The following is a 21,269-nucleotide window of genomic DNA, read 5'->3' on the forward strand; positions in this document are numbered from 1 at the left end:
GCGGAGTCCCTTTGACAACTCCAAACCACCAAAGATGGGCAGCTCCCGTGCGTTGTGATGAGAGACCAAGGAGGCCAGCTCTGTCAAATTAACATGTTTGCATTAAAGCAAGTGCCAGTTTACTGCTTTCATTGGGGTAGCAGTAGTAGGGCGAATGGAAAGGGATTGCAAAGCCTGACAACGTCTTGACTGGGCATGACTGCTGCTAAATTTGTTAGCACGGGAGGATGCCGCATCGTCACCTTCCCGATGGCAAGCTGATGATGTTAGCGACTAGAAAGGCACACAGCTAAACCAGTAATGGATGCATCCTGAATAATTCTGTGGGATTTGATTCCCGGTCCGCTGCGCAGCTTTCTTTGCAGGACCTCTTTGATGATGGAGGCCCCCGACTTCCGGCAAGACCTTGCATGTCAGCAGACTCGCTCGTCTGCGGCCTTGTGGGATGCCTACCCTGCCTGCACTTTCCGAGTTGCTAGGGTCCTTGTGCTTCACTCCCTCGCTTGCGATGTCCTTGAATGGCAGCACGCTTATTTTGGGAGCCCTGGGCAACTGCCTCTCATAATCACCACCTCCATCCCTTGCAGCTTAGCTCTGGGCGCTAATGCGAACTTCATTCCAGGACGAGGCGGCTGCTCTCCTGGCCCACCTTTGGCTGTTCATTCTGAGGAGTGGAGAGTGGAGAGTGGTGCGGGAGGTGAAGTGGGTAGTCTTGAAAGGTACTTTGCGGCTCTCTCAAATCTGACGCATGTTTTTGCTTTATTGAGAGGTATCGTGCACTTGCCAGTGTTCAGGTTTCTCGTTGCTTGTGGGACTTTTTTAGAAAAATTCTATGTTGTTTTGTTTCTGGTCCATTGCCGATGACCGTGTTATGCGGCGGTTCTAAGGACGTGTATCAGGACGTGTATCGCTTCAAATGGGAGATCCCGACGAAGTCGATATGAAGTACTCCGGCGGTGAGTGTGTGGTAATGAAGAGCGTGTGAAGTGGGGTCGCTGCACGAATGCCCGTTGTGGGTGTGTGGTTGTTACAGTGGGCTCCAGACTCCCGAAGAGTAGAGCCATCGGGCCAGCTGGCCGTGCACTGCAGTAGAGACTAATATACCAAAAGATTATCATCTCAGATAATTAACCTCTCATCGGTAACCGCTCTCGCGAACAAATCAATTTGCCAGATATAATCCTCAAAAAGGGGTGATGTGCGCCAACGGATTCCCAACCTTTTCGTGGAATTCCTAAAGCTGCGAAACCCTGAATGCGGCCCCAAAAATCAATAATAACTCGACAAATTGCTTCTTCCGTAAGGGAAGGACCAGGTAACAGTGCCGGGTTGGTTTTCATGTTTGCAGCCATATAACGTCTCCCATGCTCCATGGCTGACACCGCAGCAAGAGCCACAACATCCCAAACACATTGTTGCACTGATTGTGGGGCTTGGATAAGCCAAAGTTGCTCCCTTGAGACTGGCAATCCTATTGAAAGAGTAAGTTGATCTGCTATTGCCTGTGCCACCGGACAGGCCCAGAAATGATGATAGCGAGGGGATACACCTCCCACTGAACCTATTGGATAACCTCCACAACCACATATCGTTGGGCGCGACATCCTAAGATGGGAATTTCCTAACATAGGCACCCCATCAACCGCAAGACGCCACCAAATCTCTTTTTGTTCATTTTCCCACCGTTGTGCTGGAGTTGTGGTGTGCAGGGTTCGTCCCCGACAAGGTCGTGCCTTTCCAGATGGTATATTGTGTTTGTGGGACTTTTTTGTTTTGTCCGTCTGTATAGGTCTGTTGCTTTGCATGTTTACTCCATGTTTCAATCTGTCTTCCGTCACTCCTTGCAACCTCCCGTCCCAATTATGCAATGCTTACTCATGTCGTATTATTTGGCCTGTTATGAGAGGTTGCGGCTCAGTAGCAGGTTTTCCTACCTACAGAAATTGAGGGAGGCTTATTACGAGGACCTGCGTCTTTTCCATCTCCAGCAGGTTCAAAGAAGCTGACATCCTATTCGCCACTTGGGACCGCGCCCGACAAAATGAATTATGTTCTTCCTGGCATTTCAATGTTATGTCCAGAAACTGGATCGAACACGAACGAGCTGTGATATCGCTATGCGTCATATGTCATACCGCTGCACACCATTTTTCCAGTTTCGTCCGACATTGGGCCGAATTGGACCAAACAAAGCTCACATTTGTTGCGAAGCCCTTGGCCTTGAATTTAATTTCCAAGTTCAAAACTTGACGTCACACGTGACAGGATCAATGAACCATGCTGTCGCCCAGTCGAGGTTCGCATCGACGCCCTTTCGGTAAACTCGTTCGCCTCCGGTATGATTTACGTACGGTTGTGGCTGAAACAACATCATGTATGTCCTTACCCCTAAAGCCACCTCATCCTTTTGGCAGATATCACTCAGCAGCCATGCACGCTAACGGCTATAGCACGGTACGGTTAATAGCATCCTTTGGCCACGAACGCATTCGACGAACATTTTCCAAGAATCTTTGGGTTTCTAGACTATACATATCATTATCTTGATTTCTTTATCACTCCAATCAAACATCAATGTAACAACCACACACAATCAAACATTAGATTTGAGAGTTGGTATTGAAGGTAAATACTTTTGGACCTATCTATTTTCAGTCTTCCAACTCTTCGATCAAAATGGTTATCAAAGTTATCAAAGTCAGAACATGTAAATTTAAGCTTGAATGCGCCTTCTGCCTGAAATCTGTAGGTCAAAGCGTATCCGTATATCGATCTTCCTAGTCAGGTCCATAGCCACAGTCAAGCAGTGCTGCTCGTCGACCTATACAGCATTTAAATGGTTTATTGATATTCATCCATGAAATGTGATGACCGCGTCTTTTCCTTGAGGTCTCGGAGCTGCAGCAGCACAGCAGCACGCCCTGCTGAGCTACTCACGATCGCAGCAAGTGCGGCCAAGTTGTCCAGGCAGCATCATCGTCCTGTCGCACTGTGGACCAAATTACATGTTGTTACAGAGTGAAAGGCTTCTGGGCCACTTGATCACATCGTCAGTCCTAAGATTTAATCACCATACAGCACCATCCACCAATTACTTTGTGTTGGAGTGATTGTCCTTACCATTGCGGATTACCATTGGGGATTCAACCAGATCGCCGGCGGGGCTCCTCGCACCCAACCACTGCACAGGACAGAAACGGCCCGGAAAGGTACACACCATGCATGGCGATCCCCCTACGGCGGCTTGGACGGCCCCAAACTAGTAGGCATGCACCCGTGCCCAGCATTTGTTCCACCAGTACATTGTCGACTCACGGGCGCGAGTCTTTCAGGGCTCGCATCGCAAAAAGTGGGTCGGCTGTATGTCGGCCTCCTAGAACCTGTCGTCCAGCACAGCGGAACGACGAACGCGAGCCCGAAATAAATGGCCGCTATGAGGAGGTGCGGCGTCGGGCCGCGGGGTGTTTTCCGCGCGGTGGTTTGGTCCTAGACATACCGACCCAAAGGTTTAACTTATCCTGACGCATATCCCGCTCGGCAATAAAGTCAAGCCCATGGCATGGAAACATTCCCACCAGTGCATTTCCAAGCATTTCCCTTATTCGAAATCGTACGCAGTAGCTGGCTAGGTAGCGCTAGCCACCTACGCTTGCCAGTAAATTGCGTTATTACGTGTTTCAAGATGCATCATTTGGACGGGAAGAGCGTGCGTTTGGGTTTCCCCCGTATGCATGTCGGAATTAAAACGAAACAAGCAAGCACTACGGGGATTAGGCCTACGGCGTCCCCTAATGCTAACTCCGCACCTCTCCTCACACGGAGCGAGTTTATTTGCCCATGTATGGTGCGTGGGGTAATTTTATGGGTTGTGGCGGGCAGTAAGAGATGTCTATTGATTGACCGTTGTTTGTTTATGTGCGGTCCTACACCTTCCGAAAGTATAGCGACGGTGGTGTTGACTGCGCATTAGATGTGCATCTCACCACTTCATCTTGTTAATAATTACCTTTTGCAGCTTTTAGCTCCTGTTTCTGCAATGATCTGGAAAGGGTAAGGCCGCCACAAGAGGCGGCATGCGGGGCCGTACATATACGGAGCTGATGTGACATAGCCACAGGTGCGTAGGAAGTGGCGACTAACAGATCAGAGGTTTGACGGCATGGCGCATCAGGCATTACGAAACAGCTAACTGTAAGGTGCACTTTCCTTACTCCAACATTCTGAAGGGGGGATTACTCAGAATATGCTTAAACGAGTTAGGTAAAATGATTAAAATCCTTGCGATGTAAGGTTCCATGGCGCCTGGCAGCTACCTGGCAACATAGTAAGTAGCGGCGGGCGTACAGCATACGAAATGCCAAATGGGATGCTGCTTTGTTGCGCCATCGGATGTAGGTATCAACTACGCTTCCACCAGACGAAGATTGCGCATGAAAACTCCGTTGTATTCCAAAATCGGCCATAATTCAAACCGTCTCGTATACACGTTAGTCGTTCATTGGCTCTTTTGGTACCTCAGGGCAATGCGTTAAATATAATTAATATCGCAGGGGCTCTGACGATGTTTTCCATGGCATGGAATGGCAGCGAACCCTTGGTGATGGCAGGCTTTGCGGTTCTCGGCAAGAAGTCTTTCCACTCTGCTTGGCCTTGTAAGTTCTCCTACCGTACAACATGTATCTGGCTACAAGGTGAAGGATTGGCACTGCCGCTTACGGCACCTTACTATCGTTCGGAAGCAGCTACATGATCGTTCAGCGTGCGCATATGAGTCCATATGTCCTCCTGGGTTGATCAAATTCCTTGTCCTCCTGATCTGCACAATAACAGTGACATGATTTACCCCTTCTAGCATATCGTAGAAGACCTCCCCAGGACGGTTACTCAGCAGAGACATTCCGCTCCATTCCCTTAAACAATCAGAAACTGCAGGAGGCAACCCTACGGCTACTGACCGGGAGGGCGATGGGGACTCATGGAGCCTCCGGGACCAGCCCGTACGGCACGCGTGGGAGGCGCTCGAAGAAAAAAGCTACCCGCGTGATTATGTCCACGCTGTTGGGCTTCTTGCTGATCTGTCCCGCAACCGTCTTTGGTGGTAACCAGTACATGCACAGAGCAGTCAGTGGTCCGCTGCGGCTCCTGCAACAACAACAACAACAACAACAACAGCAGCGGCAGCAGCAGCAGCAGCAGCAACCTGCCGTTGCCGGACGTTATCGGTGCAACGTGACAGGTAAGGGCAACGGAAGCAGAATGGCAGCCGGCCCGGACCAGACATCGGCAAAAGGAGTACGTCTGGTTTCGGGAACCAACGGTCTATTTCTGTCTTGCTCATAGCGCGGTCATGGCTCGTGACCGCATCATTGACTGCCGGCTCCGGCCGTCGGGGCTCCCTTCGTGCCGCAGAGGGGAGCTTTCGTATGGGACGGTAGGCGGGATGGTCCTCTATTTCTGCAAACGGGTCGGCTTCGGGAACTCTACTTCTGATTTCGGGAGTTTCGGTACACGACCCGAAGTGCCTGAAGTGTTTGCCGGTGTCTGGCCCCGACGGTAACACGACGTTGTAAGATTTGAAGTAAAGCTGTTCCCCGTAAATCAAGATTCCGCATGTCTTTCTACTGTATCAATCAGTGTCCAGGAGTGCCGCAACGGATGGCCATACCGCCGGTTACTGTTACTGTCTGTGATGGGCGCCAGTCCAGTCACCCTGGGTCACCCTCATCACAAACCTCTTACCAGTCATCTTCTTCCGGTAATTAACCGACGAATACCAGATAACGCTCACCGGTAACCACCAGTGACAGTTACCAGTATTCCCCATCCTTCCCTGGATACGCTCACAGGCGATAACTCCTCTTAGTCGTCCCCCGCCGGGCCGCTCCTTTGGTGTGGGGGGAAAGCATAAAACGCAGCAAGATAGATTGTGGTGTACACCCCAGAACACCGCCGTGCACCGTACGTGACACCATGCAGGAACCGTCAGGTTCCGGGACGATGGCACGGTGAGGCTCATCGATACGAACGGCAAAAGCTGGGTCCTCAGTTGGAGCCGGAATCCTCCTCCTCCGTCACCATCGTCGTCGCCATCGGGGGCAGGGGCGGTGATGCCGGCGGCGGCTGCGGCGGCTGCGGCTGGAAGAGGTCCACTGCAAACTGGTGGGGGTCTAGGGCCCGACAATGCATGAACACGCCGCGCCATGCCGCAAAACAGAACAAACGCATGATCTGTCTGACAGGAACGAATGAATCGCGCTACAGTATGCCCGAAAAGATTAGTCGGCGTCTGTGAGTTGCGGCTATTGGCAGGGCTGCACCGTCAGGTGGGTGAACCTAATCGAGGTGCCCCTAACTGCCTGTCGCGTTTTGCAGGTCAGAAGGTTTACGTGAGGGGCCTCTGTGGCATTACCAGCCGGCCCTGCTGGGTACGAGTGGAGCTGCTCACGCACATCAGGATAGCAAAAAATGGCGGAGGAGGCCAAAGTAGCGGTGGCGGCGGAAGCGACGGTGGTGGCAGTGAGGTTGGCAAGGACGGGAGCTGGTTGGCTGCCCCTACAAATGCAAGCTTGACAAGCAGCGAAAGCGTGTACGGCAGCAGTGAAGGCGCCGGAGGTACCGAAGGAGGCGGAGGTGATGGCGGTGTGTTGCCCCCCGGGGTGGGTATCTTCCGCGGTGACTCGTAGAGCAAGAAATGTCACAACTCCCAAGCTTCCCACCATAGGAACCTTTGCAAGGCCGTTGCCGCAACCGCCATCAACCAACTATCAACCTCTGCACGTAGGTTGCCTCTCCCACAGCACCACATGAGCGCGATCCTACATGCCGGCTATCATCAGAATTCACTCGCAGCAGCTGTGCGGCGGCTTCTGATGGCCCTGGTGGCCCGCATGGCCCCACACGACACGACACGTCTCCATCGGCCCTGCAGCCGCGGCGGCTTAGGGTTTGCGGAAGGGTCTTAGGGTTTTTTGCTGAACTTTCGGCCCCCTTAATGTGCCCTTTTCTTCCACGGAGTAGACCTCCGGTGGATCGTGGTGGACTTTCTTCCATGCCGGACCAGACTTGCCTGCACCTCGCTCTGTAGGCATTTCACTCGCGTGCTTCTGTTTTTTGTCCCCCACGTTACGCTTTCCCCCTTCCCCCTCTCCACCTTCGGCTGCTGCAGACGGCTGCAGACAGGCCGTCCCCTTCACCACCACCACCAGTACCAGGATACTTTCCACCGCCATCCCCACCGCCCAGCATGCAGGAGGAGTCACCGCCACCCCCACCAAACACACCGCCGCCATCAGCACCACCTCTACCTCCTCACCCAACCCCTCCTGCGCCTTCACCTTCCCTTTCAGCACTGCCGCCACAACCTAGCCCCCAAAGAAACCCCCAGCCGCCGCGACCGCGGGATCAGTTGCCTCCCCGCCCGCAAGATAGCAAACCCCAGGCCAGCCCCCCGTTGCCCGCATATCCCCGGAACTCATCCAAAACACCCAGCAGTCAACCTGGGACCCTCCCAGGCTCCCCACCTAAAGTCCTGAAGCCGCCAAACCCTCGACCACCTCCTTCACCGCGCCGCTCCCCGCCGCCCAGGCCTCCCCCGCCTCTCAGCCCACCACCCCGGCAGATCCCGCCACCGAACTTGCCAAGGCCTAGCTCACCGCCGCATCGCACCCCTCGACCACCGCGCCCAAACAACCCCCCTCGTCCCAGCCCTCTGCCTCCGCGTCCAAGCCCCATGCCACCACGCCCGGCCCGCTCACCGCCGCGCCCGAGCCTCCCACCTCGCGGTAGTCCTCTGCTGCGGCGGCCCAGTCCCCCACCTCCCACCCGCTCCAGTCCGTTCCCACCTGTTCTCAGTCCTCCATTCTCTCCCACCCGCCACCGAACCCAAGCCCGCCTCCATCGCGTCCCAGCCCGCCGCAACCAAGCCCAAGCCCTCTTCCACCCTCCAACCCGAACCCAAGCCCCCCTCCATCGCGTCCCAGCCCGCCGCAACCAAGCCCAAGCCCTCTTCCACCCTCCAACCCGAACCCAAGCCCCCCTCCATCGCGTCCCAGCCCGCCGCAACCAAGCCCAAGCCCTCTTCCACCCTCCAACCCGAACCCAAGCCCCCCTCCATCGCGTCCCAGCCCGCCGCAACCAAGCCCAAGCCCTCTTCCACCCTCCAACCCGAACCCAAGCCCCCCTCCACCCGACCACAGCCCGCCGCAACCAAGACCAAGCCCCTTCCCACCAAACCCAAGGCTGCCAGGCCATCCCAGTTCACCACTACACCCCAGCCCCAGTCCCCACCCGCCGAGCCCCAGCCCGCCGTACCCCAAAAACCCGCCACCCCAGCCCCGGAAGCCGCCGCCGCCACCAATGCGACTCAGCCCCAGCCCGCGCCCTCCAACGGTCCGATTTCCCCCACTACCGCGGCGACCGGCGCGGCCGTCACCGCCACCGTATACACCCGCCATGCGGAACCAGTTTCCAACATTTCAGGAGGCGGTCGAGGGCTTTTCGGAGATCTCCTTTCGGCATCCCCCGACCCCACCCTGGGGAATTGTGCCCGACATGATGAGGATTATGGTGCTTGCGGTGGATATCTGTGGTATTGAGTCTTCGGCAAACATGACATTTATGCAGGTGAGAATTGCAAGCGGCGGCCGGAAGCAACCTTTTGCTTGCCAGGTTGGGTCCGCGGGCCGCTTGACAAAAGCGAGTTGTTCGTGTCAAAGTAAATACTCAGTCCTTTGATGGTGCGGCCGTCACAGTCTCACTTCAAGCATGCATGCTACTGAAGCAAGGAAAAGATGGATACTGCGGGGGCAGCTAGCTAGCTGAGGTTTGCCAAGGTAGGGTTGGTAGGGTTGGCTAGCTGAAGGACTCGGAGCTCGCTCTGCTCTTGGGATGCTCTGCTAGGTGCCTTCGCTCAATGACAGCGACATCATTCATCCACAAATAATATAGTGTCAGGGGCCAAAGTCCCATCCGCAGCAGCAGCTGCGACACAAGCTAAAACGGCAACAGTAGCAGGGTCAACTTTAATAAGTCATACACAGCACCGGCTTGCACTGCCTCTGGGTCAGGCCCCTAGGTTTCCCTATGTTGTGGAAGTTGACGAAGCCGGGACCGGGGCCGGGACCGACACCGACAATGTTGTTGTAGGACTCTGGGTTCGGGTGATCCTCTTCTTCCCACACTCCAGTCTTGCGCGACACGAGTGTCACTATTGCCCCTTCCCCACACCCTGGGGGATCATCCTTTTTATCTTTTTCTTAAGCCTTGTCACACTGTCTTGCGCTGTGCTGTGATGTGATGTGATGTGATGCAGTGTGCTGAGGTGTAATGCATTTTCCTGTGCTATACTGAGCTTGACTTAATTTGCTATCGCTGTGCTGTAATGTGCTGCTGAAACCCGCTTTTGCATGAATGCTGTCTTTGCATGCATCATCTTCCCGCCCCCCCCACACACCCACACACCCACACACACTCTCTCTCTCTCTCTCTCTCTCTCTCTCTCTCTCTCTCTCTCACACACACACACACACACTCTCTCTCTCTCACACACACACACACACAGAGTCTACCACACTGCCATCACCGGTTTATGCACACCGGCTGTGGGCGTCCGCGCAGGAAGTATGGGCGACAGACATACGCCCGTTTTTTGAGAAGGGCTCCTTCGGCGACCTCTCAATGCCCGCCAACGTCAACTTCACCCGCGTGGTGCCTTTCCATGTGTCCATCCCCTGCTCAGGTCCGAAGTCTCCGAACCTTAAAACCGTCCGTCATGGTATCAACGGGGTTTGAGGGCTTCTTTGCTAGGGACTGTTAATGGAAAACTAGGGGGGATGAGGGGGAGCCCCATGCGCTGGTTTCGGGTGAATTGTGTCGGAGAATGTAGGGCGGGTTGGCGATATCTTGTGTGGGGTGGTGACACTCCGGTAGGCTGACTCAGGTATATATGTACCGCACCGGGTCGGTTTGTTGTACTGTACTAGAATTATTGCCGGCCGTCCCTCCCCAGTCCATGACCTCAAACCTGGATCCAAATCTAAGTCCTAATCGGATCTTTTTTTTTGAATTGTTACATAGTGGGAGGCTTCTGGGCCACTTGAACACATTGTCATTTCTACGATTTATCACGCCATCCAGCACCATTCACCATTACCACACTGTACTACGCCGTACGAACTGGAAGTCCAAGGCGATTGATCCTGCCTTCTAGGATCCTTCCTCATCATTTCACCCGAACATCCGAAGAGACAGAGGGTTCAGCAATCGCCACCAATCCAGCGTGCGAATCTCGATCCATCAACTGTGACCTCAACTCCACATCTCAGCAGCTAGCCATAATCTCACGCTCCCGACAATGTCGGGGTCTCCCCAGGAATCGAACCCAGGACTTTCAGACCAGCCCTATTTAACATACTCACAAAGCCAACCATTTCAATCGACCTGGAGTGCTGCAGGGACAAGCTCTCGCGGTGTGCGCTGGTCAGTCACCAGCACGCCAGACGAAGGCATTCTCTCGGGCATGGCGGAGGCGGCGGATTCCGCAGCCAAGGTACGGCAGACGGGGGCTCAGCTCAACCTCATAGCGTAGAACCAGCGTGCCGTAATGATAAAATCCACATGCATAGATGTCCGCATTACTGGCTAATAGCCTGTCTACCAGCCTAGCAGCCTACCTTGTCTGCATAATAGCCAGCCTAGCTTTCCATCTATCTGTCAGTGCTGATTCCTCACGATCTCCTCAGGCTGTAGTGATGAATGCGGGTATCGCGAATCCGAACGGATCGTTGTTGGTGCTGCCCGCAACCCAGTATTGTATTGGCCACAGAAGTCCCTGAAGAGCTCAGGAAAAAGCCTTTAGCACCGTGCCACGGCTCTGGCAGCACCAGGCAATCATGGACATTCCCCTGGCCCCTCTTCCTAAGGAGAAGCCCTAATCACGGCCACGACGGGGCCATGGTTAATAAATAGGTCACATAGCGGGAATCTGTCAACCAGGGTGTTAGGGTTAACGCGGAGAAGCTTCACACCTCCGCCGCGCTGCAATTCCACAGGGCAAGAAGATATGATGAATAGTCTATATTTGCAACACTCAACAGGAGAGAAAAGGCTTCACCGTGACACCAGCGGGGCACCAAGGGACCTCTTCCTGTACGAGGTCTGGGGAGGCACCCGGCCACCTGTGAAGGCCCGCGGATTTAACGCGGTGATGCAGGCCTCATGCACGACAAGACAAGAAAAGCAGCCGCATCCATGCATATCCTGTAGCCTGGGCGTGCGGCGCGGCCTTTCCCCAGGTCCTCGCTCTTCAGAATACTCACTTAGATGTCGCGTGCTTTCCGGGGGTTCGATTGGCTCGACTTGCTTCTGCAGGCTCTTGGGATCCCCGCGGACCGCTACGACACAAGGGTTTACCTGCTACCAGATGTGATCGGTAGCAGTTCCTGGGGCACAATAAACTGCCCTTACAGCCCTTTGCCGGTGCGAGTGTGGACTGGCGCCGTCTCAGGCTCTAACGGTAAGCTGGACAGTTAGCTGGTCAGGAAGAGGCCTCTTGACTGTCAGGCAGTGAACGTGGGAGATATGTGCGAGGGGAATCCGCCCCGTTCAGGAGAAGTCTGCCTGTCAGCGATAGGCAGAGAGTCACTGTGCCTTCGTTGTTACCTTGTTCCCCCTCTTACCTGCTGCATGCCCCTCCCCTCGGTTGTGTGCCTGTTACTGAACTACTGAGCTGTGAGGAAGAGATGGGCAAAGCAAGGGCAAAGGAGTAGGTTCTCCTTTGTTCCATTATTTATCAGGTCTTTCACGTTCGTGCTCTACCAGTTTGCCACCCGCTGTATGTCACCCGCTTTTTCGGGTCCATCACCGTTTCGGGTCCATCAGCATGAGGACGCATCCACCCGCTTATAGTCTTAGAGAAAATTTAAACCGCTCTTTATCGGGACTGAACCTAAACTCTTGCAGGGACACCATGCCACGCCTTATTAGCATATTTGCTACATCTGGGACCATCCATAAAATAATGTGCCTGTCATTTATCTGCCCCTGCAGCCCAATTGCGGCTCCTTGTGCATGAGATGGGACACAACCTTGGGCTAATGCACTCCAGGGTGCGTACTTGTGTACGGCGAATGACACAGTTGTCGTACAGGACGTGCAGAATTGCGCCAGCAGGCCTTCGTCCTGGTCTACATTATCATCCCTCACGGACTTATGCCGGGTTGGGGCCCCGGACAGGTTAATTAGGTGGCTTCGGGCGGAACGTAATTACTAGGCACCCTGCCGCAAAGCCCTGAGGCAGGCCATGGGGCTGGTTAAACGTAACGTATGCGCGGGGAGAAAATAAGTTAAAATGTGTTTTAGCTTGCATGTATTGCCAGGGGTTTTGGGAACCTGGCCATATCCTAATGACAATCCTTGCTTCACATTCCCTGTTACAACTGCTGCAGGGGTACGACGAGAATGGTGTACTACTTGAGTACGGCGACGAATCTTGCCCCATGGGCTTCGTACAAGTCCCCACGCATTACAACGCGGCACAGAGCGTGTGGCTAGGCTGGACGGTCCCTCAGGAGGTTTTGGGAGCGGATAACCTCCTACCAGGTACGGATCTGTACAGCCACTGATCCACTGAGCTCAGCGCAACCTCCCCGCCATACATGCACGCCATGCAAACTCCCCGTGCTGTCCGATTATTGCCAGTTTTCCGCCCACCCAGAGCTCACAAGCAGCCCGCGGCCGCTGGACAGTGAATCTGACGGGATCACTGATGCTCCCCGTTACCAAACCAAACCCAGTATACAGGACGACAGCATAAGCCTGAAGAGTTACAAAGGCGTCACCTCGTCCGCGTCACGGTCTGGAAACCACCCGAACCCGCCAGTGGGGAGTGTCATTCCCCATCACCCGCCCATCACTCGTTAGGGAACAGCATAGGCACAGCATAGGCAACCTGGGGACCCGGGTAAAAGTTGCTGAGGGGGAGTTCGCCACCATCGGGGGACCCCTCCTCATTGTCGTGGCCCCCATGAACTCGCGAGCTCTCCTAGAAATCAGGATTGGCAGCTCAGATGGCAGCCCACAGCCCGATTGGCCACGTAAGACATGTCCCATGTGGGCTCACTTCGCGTCTCTTCCACAGCGACCTGTTGTACATCAATGCACAAGCACAACGGTCAGCACTCGGGGTCCATTATTCGTCATTACTCGCTCATCGCTTCATAGATCCCAATACCGAGCTGCGCTCGCCCCACCTACCCACCTACCCACCTACCCACCTACCTCGCCGCCTGGTCTGTCCTGGCGGCCTTCAGGCACATGGACAACCTTTGCACTGCGGGGCCTCGCGGACTCGCACTTCAGTTCGTTGCAGGTTCGTTACAGGGGGGAAAAGACGTCACGGCGAGAATCCGGTCGATGTCGTGTTTTGCGCGGGGAGGGGAGGGGAGGGGACGCGAGTCGTTCCAAAAACCTGCATGCCACGTAAGTCGAACGCAATCCTGCGCAAGGGGAAACGCTGCCTTCTGGACATTTTTTTACGCTTTTCTGCTTCAGAGTTTTTGGCATTTTTTGTAACTCAGTTAACCAACAAGTGAAGATCAGGCCGATCGGCAAGGTTACTAGCCCAGGAGAGGCTTTCCATGCGCCGGGTAGACTGGATGTAATGGTGGCGCCATCCTGGTCCCAAGGACTTGCCTAGGAGAGCGCAACATACATACATAGGGAGACATGGCATGTACGCCACACTCACAAATACACACATACACACACACCTCCAGCACACACTCACATATCTCCACACACACTCACACACACACACATTCTCTCTCGCACACTTACATATATATCCACATACGCACCCTTGCCCTGGGATGCAGATCTTGCCGGGGACTTGGATGTCCAGCGGCTGGGGCGCCAGTGATAAGCTGTATGTCAGCTTCCGCCGCCAGACCGCCACAAACACCGACGCAGGGCTGGCGGCGCCCTTCCGTAACAAGGTCCAGGTCCACATGCACGGCTACGGGTCGCAGGGCTGCACGTCCCCAGTGCTACTCGCAACCCTGGACGTCCCCGCAAACGATGTCAGCTGGGGCAGTCTCTGGCCGAGGCCAGGCAGTACACTGCCCCAGGACGCGATCTCTCCGCTGCTCGTAGTGCGGGTGATGAGGATCGATCTGGTGGTCGGCGTAGCGCGAGTTGCGTTGTGCAGGTGCGTGATGAAGGGGCGCTGGTTTTGGCGATCTGGTGACGTTGGTGGTACCGGTTGCGGTAGATGGTAGGCAGCCCTGTAGCGGCACCTTACAGGAGTGGAAATTCTCCATTGGGTTCCGTAATGGGAGGTGCTGGCTTCATGAAATTCACCTATGGCTAGCGTAAAGCTGCCCCTACTTAAATTAGATGCCCTTTTACAAGAAAGCGAGGCTGTACTCGTGATTGTGGCTATAGTTGCGGTCCTACTCCAGGCTGAGTGCCCAGTGTCAGGCCGGGCAACTTCGGGGTATGGGCGTTTTGACTCCCGACGTTTCAGTACCCCGCATGCAGCAAAGCCAGCCCCTCTCTTTTACCTCGGTAATGGCAAACGTTGCAGGGCTGAGCAGTTCGAGCCGGAGTCCGGCAGTCAGTGCTTTGACAACGTCGACAACGATTGTGACGGCCTGGTGGGTGGGTTTGTGTGGGTGTCCTTGTGTGGCGACTCGTCTGGTTTGAACGTTTCCGCCGGTTCTTTCCTCGATCTTATTAAGAGGACCGAATGCCATTTCCATAACCTACCTTCCCTAACCTGTCCGTGCCTCCCGTCTTGAGTCGCATCTTTCCGTCGTTTGTCTGCTGGCATCCTCCCTGTGTCGCATGTTATCTGCTTGCTGCTGGTCTTCATGGTATTTTGAGTGAAATTTGTTAGGGCTTCGTCGGACGAGTGTGGTTGTGTGTGGTTGTGTGCGATTGTGTGTGGTTGTGTGTGGTTGTGTGTGGTTGTGTGTGGTTGTGTGTGGTTGTGTGCGATTGTGTGCGATTGTGTGTGTGTGTGTGTGTGTGTGCGTGTGTGTGTGTGTGCGTGTGTGTGTGTGTGTGTGTGTGTGTGTGTGTGTGTGTGTGTGTGTGTTAGTTACACCTTGATTAGCAAAGCGCCTTACCCTCAAAAGGTGTACCGGGTCCATACGGAGCCGAGGGCCCTAGGGCCCTAGGGCCGAAGGCTATCCGAAGAAATAGATAGATATCGAAAAAGACGACAGTCGTACAGCGATCCCCTACTGTTTGCGTGGCATTTCACTCGTGCAAAATTATAGCAACTTTGAAATTCACGTAACGTTTCACATTCCCCAGGTTGATAACTGTTAAGCCTGGTTAAGCTGGCTCATTGCTGAGGAGGGAGGTGCAGCATGTTCAACGACATTTGCGCGAAAAAGTCATGACGCGAGCGAGTATTAATCATGCCAACTTCAACCATCGTGCGCAGGGCAACTTATAAGTAAATAGGAAACGTTTTGCTGTGATGGCAGGAGGCCTGTACGTGTCGCGTAGCCTCCGAACCGAAGGTTGCTAAATTAAGCAATCTCAAGTGTTTCGCGATGCAGTTAGAAGTCGCAAGGCTTCAGCGACTGTCACCATATAAATACAGCAGGCTGTGACTTTTCATGAAGGATCGATGATTATCATTGCATTCCCCGTCCTTGTTTTCAGTAGAGTCGTCCGTCAAGTCCTCAGTAAGGGGCAGCGGAACTCTGTTTGTTGCTTCCGCCATTTCTTAAGAACTGGCGGGCCGCGATCGGCGCGCGTTGCGTACAATATGGTTGAATGGTAGCAGTGACGCTGTAGGAAAGCGCGCTGGTGTTTTTCCCTCTGGGCTTCAGTCGCAGATAGGAAGGAAAGATCAGGAAAGGCGATCGCCGAAGCGAACCGGCAGTCGATCTTCCCCGACGGACAGTCGGGATGTTGTTAGCTGCAGGATAGGAATTCATATGCACTGCTAAGGGCGGTATTCCAGTCTCTGAGTTAAGGCCCAGAGGTGACTTTGTTGAGTTCACCATGCCATTTGCATCGGACCACTACTTTGGCCGTCTTTTTTGACATGGTTCCCTTTGTGGCGCCTTTGCCACGTACATGTATTAATCTTTCGGTTAAGGCTTTGATACGTTTATTTACTAAGGCGATGCTTAGCTAGGACATAAATTCGGGGGTGTTCGGGGAATACATGTGTTCAGTTCAGTTCCCGGATCCAGAGCATATTGATAATGCGTTATTCAAGCTTGCACCTTGCATTTGGTCCTTGCATTGCGTGATATGTCACAAAGGTACAGGAGGCGCGCAGGAGTTGCAGCGGAGGGATGATCAGGGTGGCGTAGCGTAGGACGTCGACATCCTCGCCGCTTAGCCACGTCAGCGTCAAAAATGCAGTGCAGTCGTACACTGCCATACATTTTATCGAACGGGAATAGGTAGCCCACAACCAAGGAGGCACCTCTTTGCATGTCAGTGCGGGTTAGCGTATTGTAGTTGTGCCGTGAGGCAGCATAAGCTATATAGGGTTAGGCATTACTGGTAACGGAGATCCCGGGATCGAGACCTGTCAGGGTCGAAAATCCTTCCGATGGTGGACGGTATTGCGCCCCTAGTTGATGGACGGTGGTGACCTGGGATAAAGTTAACTTACGAGCTGATCAGGAATGGAGTTGGGCCGCTGTCGGTCCGGTAGATTCCGTTGGATGCTGGTGGTGGGTGCGGAACCTGAGCGATCCACTGAGATGTTGACTAGGGTGACTGGATGAGGGTGCCCCGATACACCGGGGAAGGCAGGGTTTCGCCGGGTAGCGGCCACGGGTTAAGATATGCCCCCCTGTTCCACACCTTTAAGGACAGTCCCTGGGGCATGCGCGCCGGCAATGCACCGGGCTTCTGGCATATACTGACTCCCGACTATGTTGCAACTTGAATTCTTTGGCGCAGAGCGGGAAGGGAGGCGTCAAGGGGGCGCCGTGCCGAATCGGACGTATGAATAGTACAGATGTTACTTCTTATCTTTGCCGGAATCTGCAAGCCACCGGACAGGAGCCATGCATGAGTGGGCATTCGTCCAATGTGCCTGGAAGAAAGTGCGTCATCACCGCTTTTCTGCTCACCCTCGGCAGGCACCTCTTTTCCCCCGCACATACGGGTTTTTCCGTACACATGCCGCCGCCATGCACACACATGCCAATCCATCCGCAGCTCGTTATGACAGACTCATGCTCAGCTGGCCCGCTGGCGGCAGCGTGTTTGCATGGAGGAGAGGGGAGATCTTCATCCGCTTTAGGGGAAGAAGAAGAGACTTTGGTTCATCCCCTTTAGGGGTTGCGAGACGGGGACATGGGAACCCCATCTCCCGGCGGCCTCCTCAGCTCTGGTCGACACGGGTTTCTTCTTATCCTTTACCTCCTTCAACAGAGTAGGCATGGCGGGGGTGTGGGAGTGGGAGTGGGAGTGGGTGAGTGAGAACATCTTTCGTAATATCCCCCGAAATGAAATCCGTGGTCGCCGTACTACCGTATCTCCTGGGTTCTTACCTTTCAAAAGATGTTTGTTCAAGGGGCAAGGGGAGAAGGGAAGAGAGGGGAGGGGCGCCCAGCTAGAAATATAAAAAACGCTGGGAGCAGTTGGTCGGGAGAGAGCGAGGAGAAAGGTCCGTTAACCCTTCGGCGTGTTTCTTGACAAGTGTCCTGTTGCGCGGCTGCTGTGGGCTGTTGCACTTCTCGGGCAGTTTCCTGGTCCTGGTGCGGTTTAATAAGCTGTCAGAAATAATAACGATGATGATGTTGATTGATCGGTTATTCAGGTAAAGGTTGCAATTGCTGGACAAGCCCAGGGGAAGGTGGTATGTCTGGAATGGAGGCAGCAGTGGCGAGGATGGAGGAGCCCCTCATTTTAGTTGAGATGATTGACGGAAAAACTTGTAACGGCAAAACACTTGGCAACGAGTCGCATTATCCTGTGGCGTAACTTTGATCCAGATATTTACTCACTATTACTACATACAATTTGATGTATAGGCATTTTCCAGCTTCGAAAAGCTCATAATATTTAGCGGCAAGGATTAACGAGACGAAACGCGGAGTGCAGTGCGAGGAATCGTTCTGGCTGCCGCTAGAGGAATTTCATAGATGAATTTCATCCATTCCTCTGTTTTGTGTGTCGCGGTGTTGGACGGGATCCATGTCAGTCGGCATCCAGGGGCTGAAGAAGTCTCAGAAATAAAAGGCATGGCACAGCCCATCCTCTTACCACCGGTCATCACCGTCCTCTCTCCCCCCCACCCATTCACCATCTCTCGCATAACCGCATAACCGATCAATTAAAATAACCCGAAATAGAATCATTATGTAAAGACAATGTATCCCCTGCACATGCCCAAGGATCACCCAAAGAGTTGCTTGGTCAGGCAACACGCCACTTCCTTGGGGCGGCCACCAGCAGTGCACCACCACGCCAATCTGCTGTCCCTCGGCCCTCTTTCCCCCCCAAAGCCACAAGAACATGAGCTATGCAGCTAGCCATGGAGACGGGAAAACAACACATCATGCGACCCTTACCCCCGTGGCGGAACCTTTTACCCTGTGGTGCCGTACCCTGTGGTGCCGTACCCTGTGGTGCCGTACCCTATGGTGACCCACCTCACCTCACCCACAGGTAGGTGAAGGTGGGTGGCCATCAACAGTCACGATGTAGCACTCCACCTACCCCTTGGGCCGCACGGGGGCACTTTCCCCCCCCTTTTCAGGAGGACCTTTGTCCTGCTCACTACTGCTCGTTGTTGCCTGTCGTGTATGTCGTACCATGTATCAACGTATTTTCTGCTCTAATAAACTGTTAGTGTACGGCCATTGGTCGACCGCAATGGATACGATGTATGACGCGGCCGCCTTCACGAGTCCACGTGTCGGAGGGCTTTGTTGGATTGGTGCTGCCCAAACTTCCGAGACATCCCCAGATCGCGATCCCAACCCCGGGGGACACACCTGTTTGCCGTGCTGATGTCGTCAACACACAAACAGACATACAGACAGACACCCAGGTAAAGACAACGTGTGTAGTTGTGTGCGTGTGGTGGTTACATTGGTCTCCAGACTCGTGTGAAGGTGGGAACCAGCTGGCCAGCTGGGTTTCCCACTCTCCCCAGCAGCACCACGTAGCGAACCTGTCAGCGGTCCGGAAAGACACGTCATCCCCCACACCGTTGAAGGCGAGCGCTGCGCTGTTCTCCCCCTCCCCCCCCCCTCCCCCCCCACACACAGGGGTACAAAGAACAGGTGTGGCACAGGTCTGTGCCGCAAGGCCTTTGGCCCTTGTAGTGGACGTTACACGTGCGTGGACCCCCGCGTTCCCTGCCGCCCCCACCCGGTGTCAGTCAGGCCGGGTAAAACCCAACCCGCATTCCACAACCCACCAGTACCGTCCGAAACCCCTCCACAGTTATATCCATCATAACGCATGAGGTTTTGGACGGCTCCGAAAACTGACTGCTGGCGGGATCCGAATTCATTATTCAACTCTCTGTTCGACGCGTGGAAATGCCGGCCCTGTCCTCCAAAGAGGGGCTCCTCGCCCCCGCTTTGGCGCGTGCACGAGTGAGGTGCGCATGGCAGGTTCCAGGGCTGCTCTCAGGTTATCGGCCGAGAGTTTCCGTTTGGTCGTTTCCTAAAACCCCTCTCCTTTCTCCATGCCCCGCGTGGAAGCCCATCCTTGCTCAGCTCCACCCCCCACACACACAAGACCTCGTGTGTCCTGAGCTCCTCACCGCAGTAACCGCACCGCACTGCGCACCGCCCCCACGCAGTAAGAGATTAAGAAAGGACATGGAACACAAGAAACAGCACTCCTGCAGTCCCCCCAGTCCTCCCCTCCCCAACACCCTGCAGCAACACCACACGATGTGACACACATACAAACATACGCACACGCGCACACCCACACGTTAGAGCGCCCTTTTCCGCTCAGAATACACATACACAAGCACAAACACATGCGCGCACACACATTTCCTGCACTGCCTTGCCGGATACGCTGACACATAAATGTCATCCACCAGAGTTGAATAGATAAATCACATGGGCCCATATCGCTATTCGCGCAAGCCGACCCTGTGGACGCGACACACCACCACGGTGCGGCTCGGACGTTACCCGTGCCGCTTTCTCCCCTCCCCCCTCCCCCCTCCCCTCTCCTCCCCCCTCCCCTCTCCTCCCCCCTCCCCTCTCCTCCCCCCTCCCCTCTCCTCCCCCGTCCCCTCTCCTCCCCCCTCCCCTCTCCTCCCCCCTCCCCTCTCCTCCCCCCTCCCCTCCCCTCCGACCGCGCGATGTGGTCCGCCCCGGCCGCCAGAACACCGCCAAAAGTGAGAAAGCACACACCGGGTTTTAGGGTCCGACGACACATGCGAGGGTGATGGTAGTGGTGGTTCTGGGCCGCAGGCGGCTGGAGACAGAGCAGAGACACGACTGTGTATTCACGAGTGTGTTCACGAGCGTGTGTGTGTGTGCGTGTGTCTGTGTACTGTGTGTCCGAGTGGTAACCCTCCCGCCGCCGGTGTCCCCGCCAGCTTTTTAATGGCCTTCATAGACCAGAGCCGTTCCGTGACATTCCGGTGCTACTGCTGCTGCTACCGCTACTGCAAGGATGCTACCGCATAAGCGGTTCCCTAACCCGCAATAGATACATACAGACAGACATACACTCGCGCCGCCACGCAAATTCACACACACGCGCAACCGCGCGACGCTGCTCCACAACGGCCGCTCATGGTAAGAAATCACCGACCCCACTCCGCCCGCTCACAAACCAACCGAGGGGTGATCACCAGCGTGGTGTGTACCACCGCAAGGACACAAGGACCGGCCAGAGGGGCGATCGACAGCCGTACGGCGGTAGCAGCCGCCATGATAGCAGTAGCTGCGGCAGCAGTAGCAGCAGCGGGACGGTGTCCTTCCCAACGGCAACAACACCCACAGCCCTAGACCTCCGCCGCCATCCTCCTCATCCTCATATCCTCATCAACCGCCATCGCCATCGTCTTCATCGTCGTCGTCACCCTCTGGAAGCCGGCGCAGCGGCACTGGCAGCCGCGGGGGCTCCGAGGGGGTCGTTCGGTTCCCAAGCGAGCTCGGAGCTGCACGCGATTGCGCTCGATGACTCAAGGAGCTCGTCCCGCACCTAAACACGAGTTTGTGTACGGCACAGACAGGTACACAGACACAGATACAGATACCCAATGGAGACGAGAGACTGCAGTACTACAGTGTATTAACGCATTA

The 21,269-nt window shown here is 54.8% G+C and overlaps 1 protein-coding gene across 1 annotated transcript; it reads left to right on the forward strand.

Annotated features, from left to right (window-relative positions):
• Positions 1-916: 916 nt before the first annotated feature.
• VOLCADRAFT_87706 (uncharacterized protein) lies at positions 917-19,898 on the forward strand (the record flags this gene model as incomplete). Its single annotated transcript, XM_002947335.1, has 16 exons — positions 917-956; positions 5,977-6,159; positions 6,373-6,656; positions 7,852-8,622; positions 9,562-9,736; positions 10,452-10,546; positions 11,368-11,512; positions 12,046-12,104; positions 12,444-12,597; positions 13,308-13,366; positions 13,872-14,203; positions 14,582-14,655; positions 17,367-17,452; positions 18,652-18,661; positions 19,257-19,282; positions 19,881-19,898. The coding sequence occupies 16 exons, from the start codon at positions 917-919 to the stop codon at positions 19,896-19,898; spliced, it is 2,511 nt and encodes an 836-aa protein (XP_002947381.1).
• Positions 19,899-21,269: the final 1,371 nt, after the last annotated feature.

Source organism: Volvox carteri (genome assembly GCF_000143455.1).
Source record: "Volvox carteri f. nagariensis unplaced genomic scaffold VOLCAscaffold_6, whole genome shotgun sequence".
Taxonomy (NCBI): Eukaryota; Viridiplantae; Chlorophyta; class Chlorophyceae; order Chlamydomonadales; family Volvocaceae; genus Volvox; species Volvox carteri.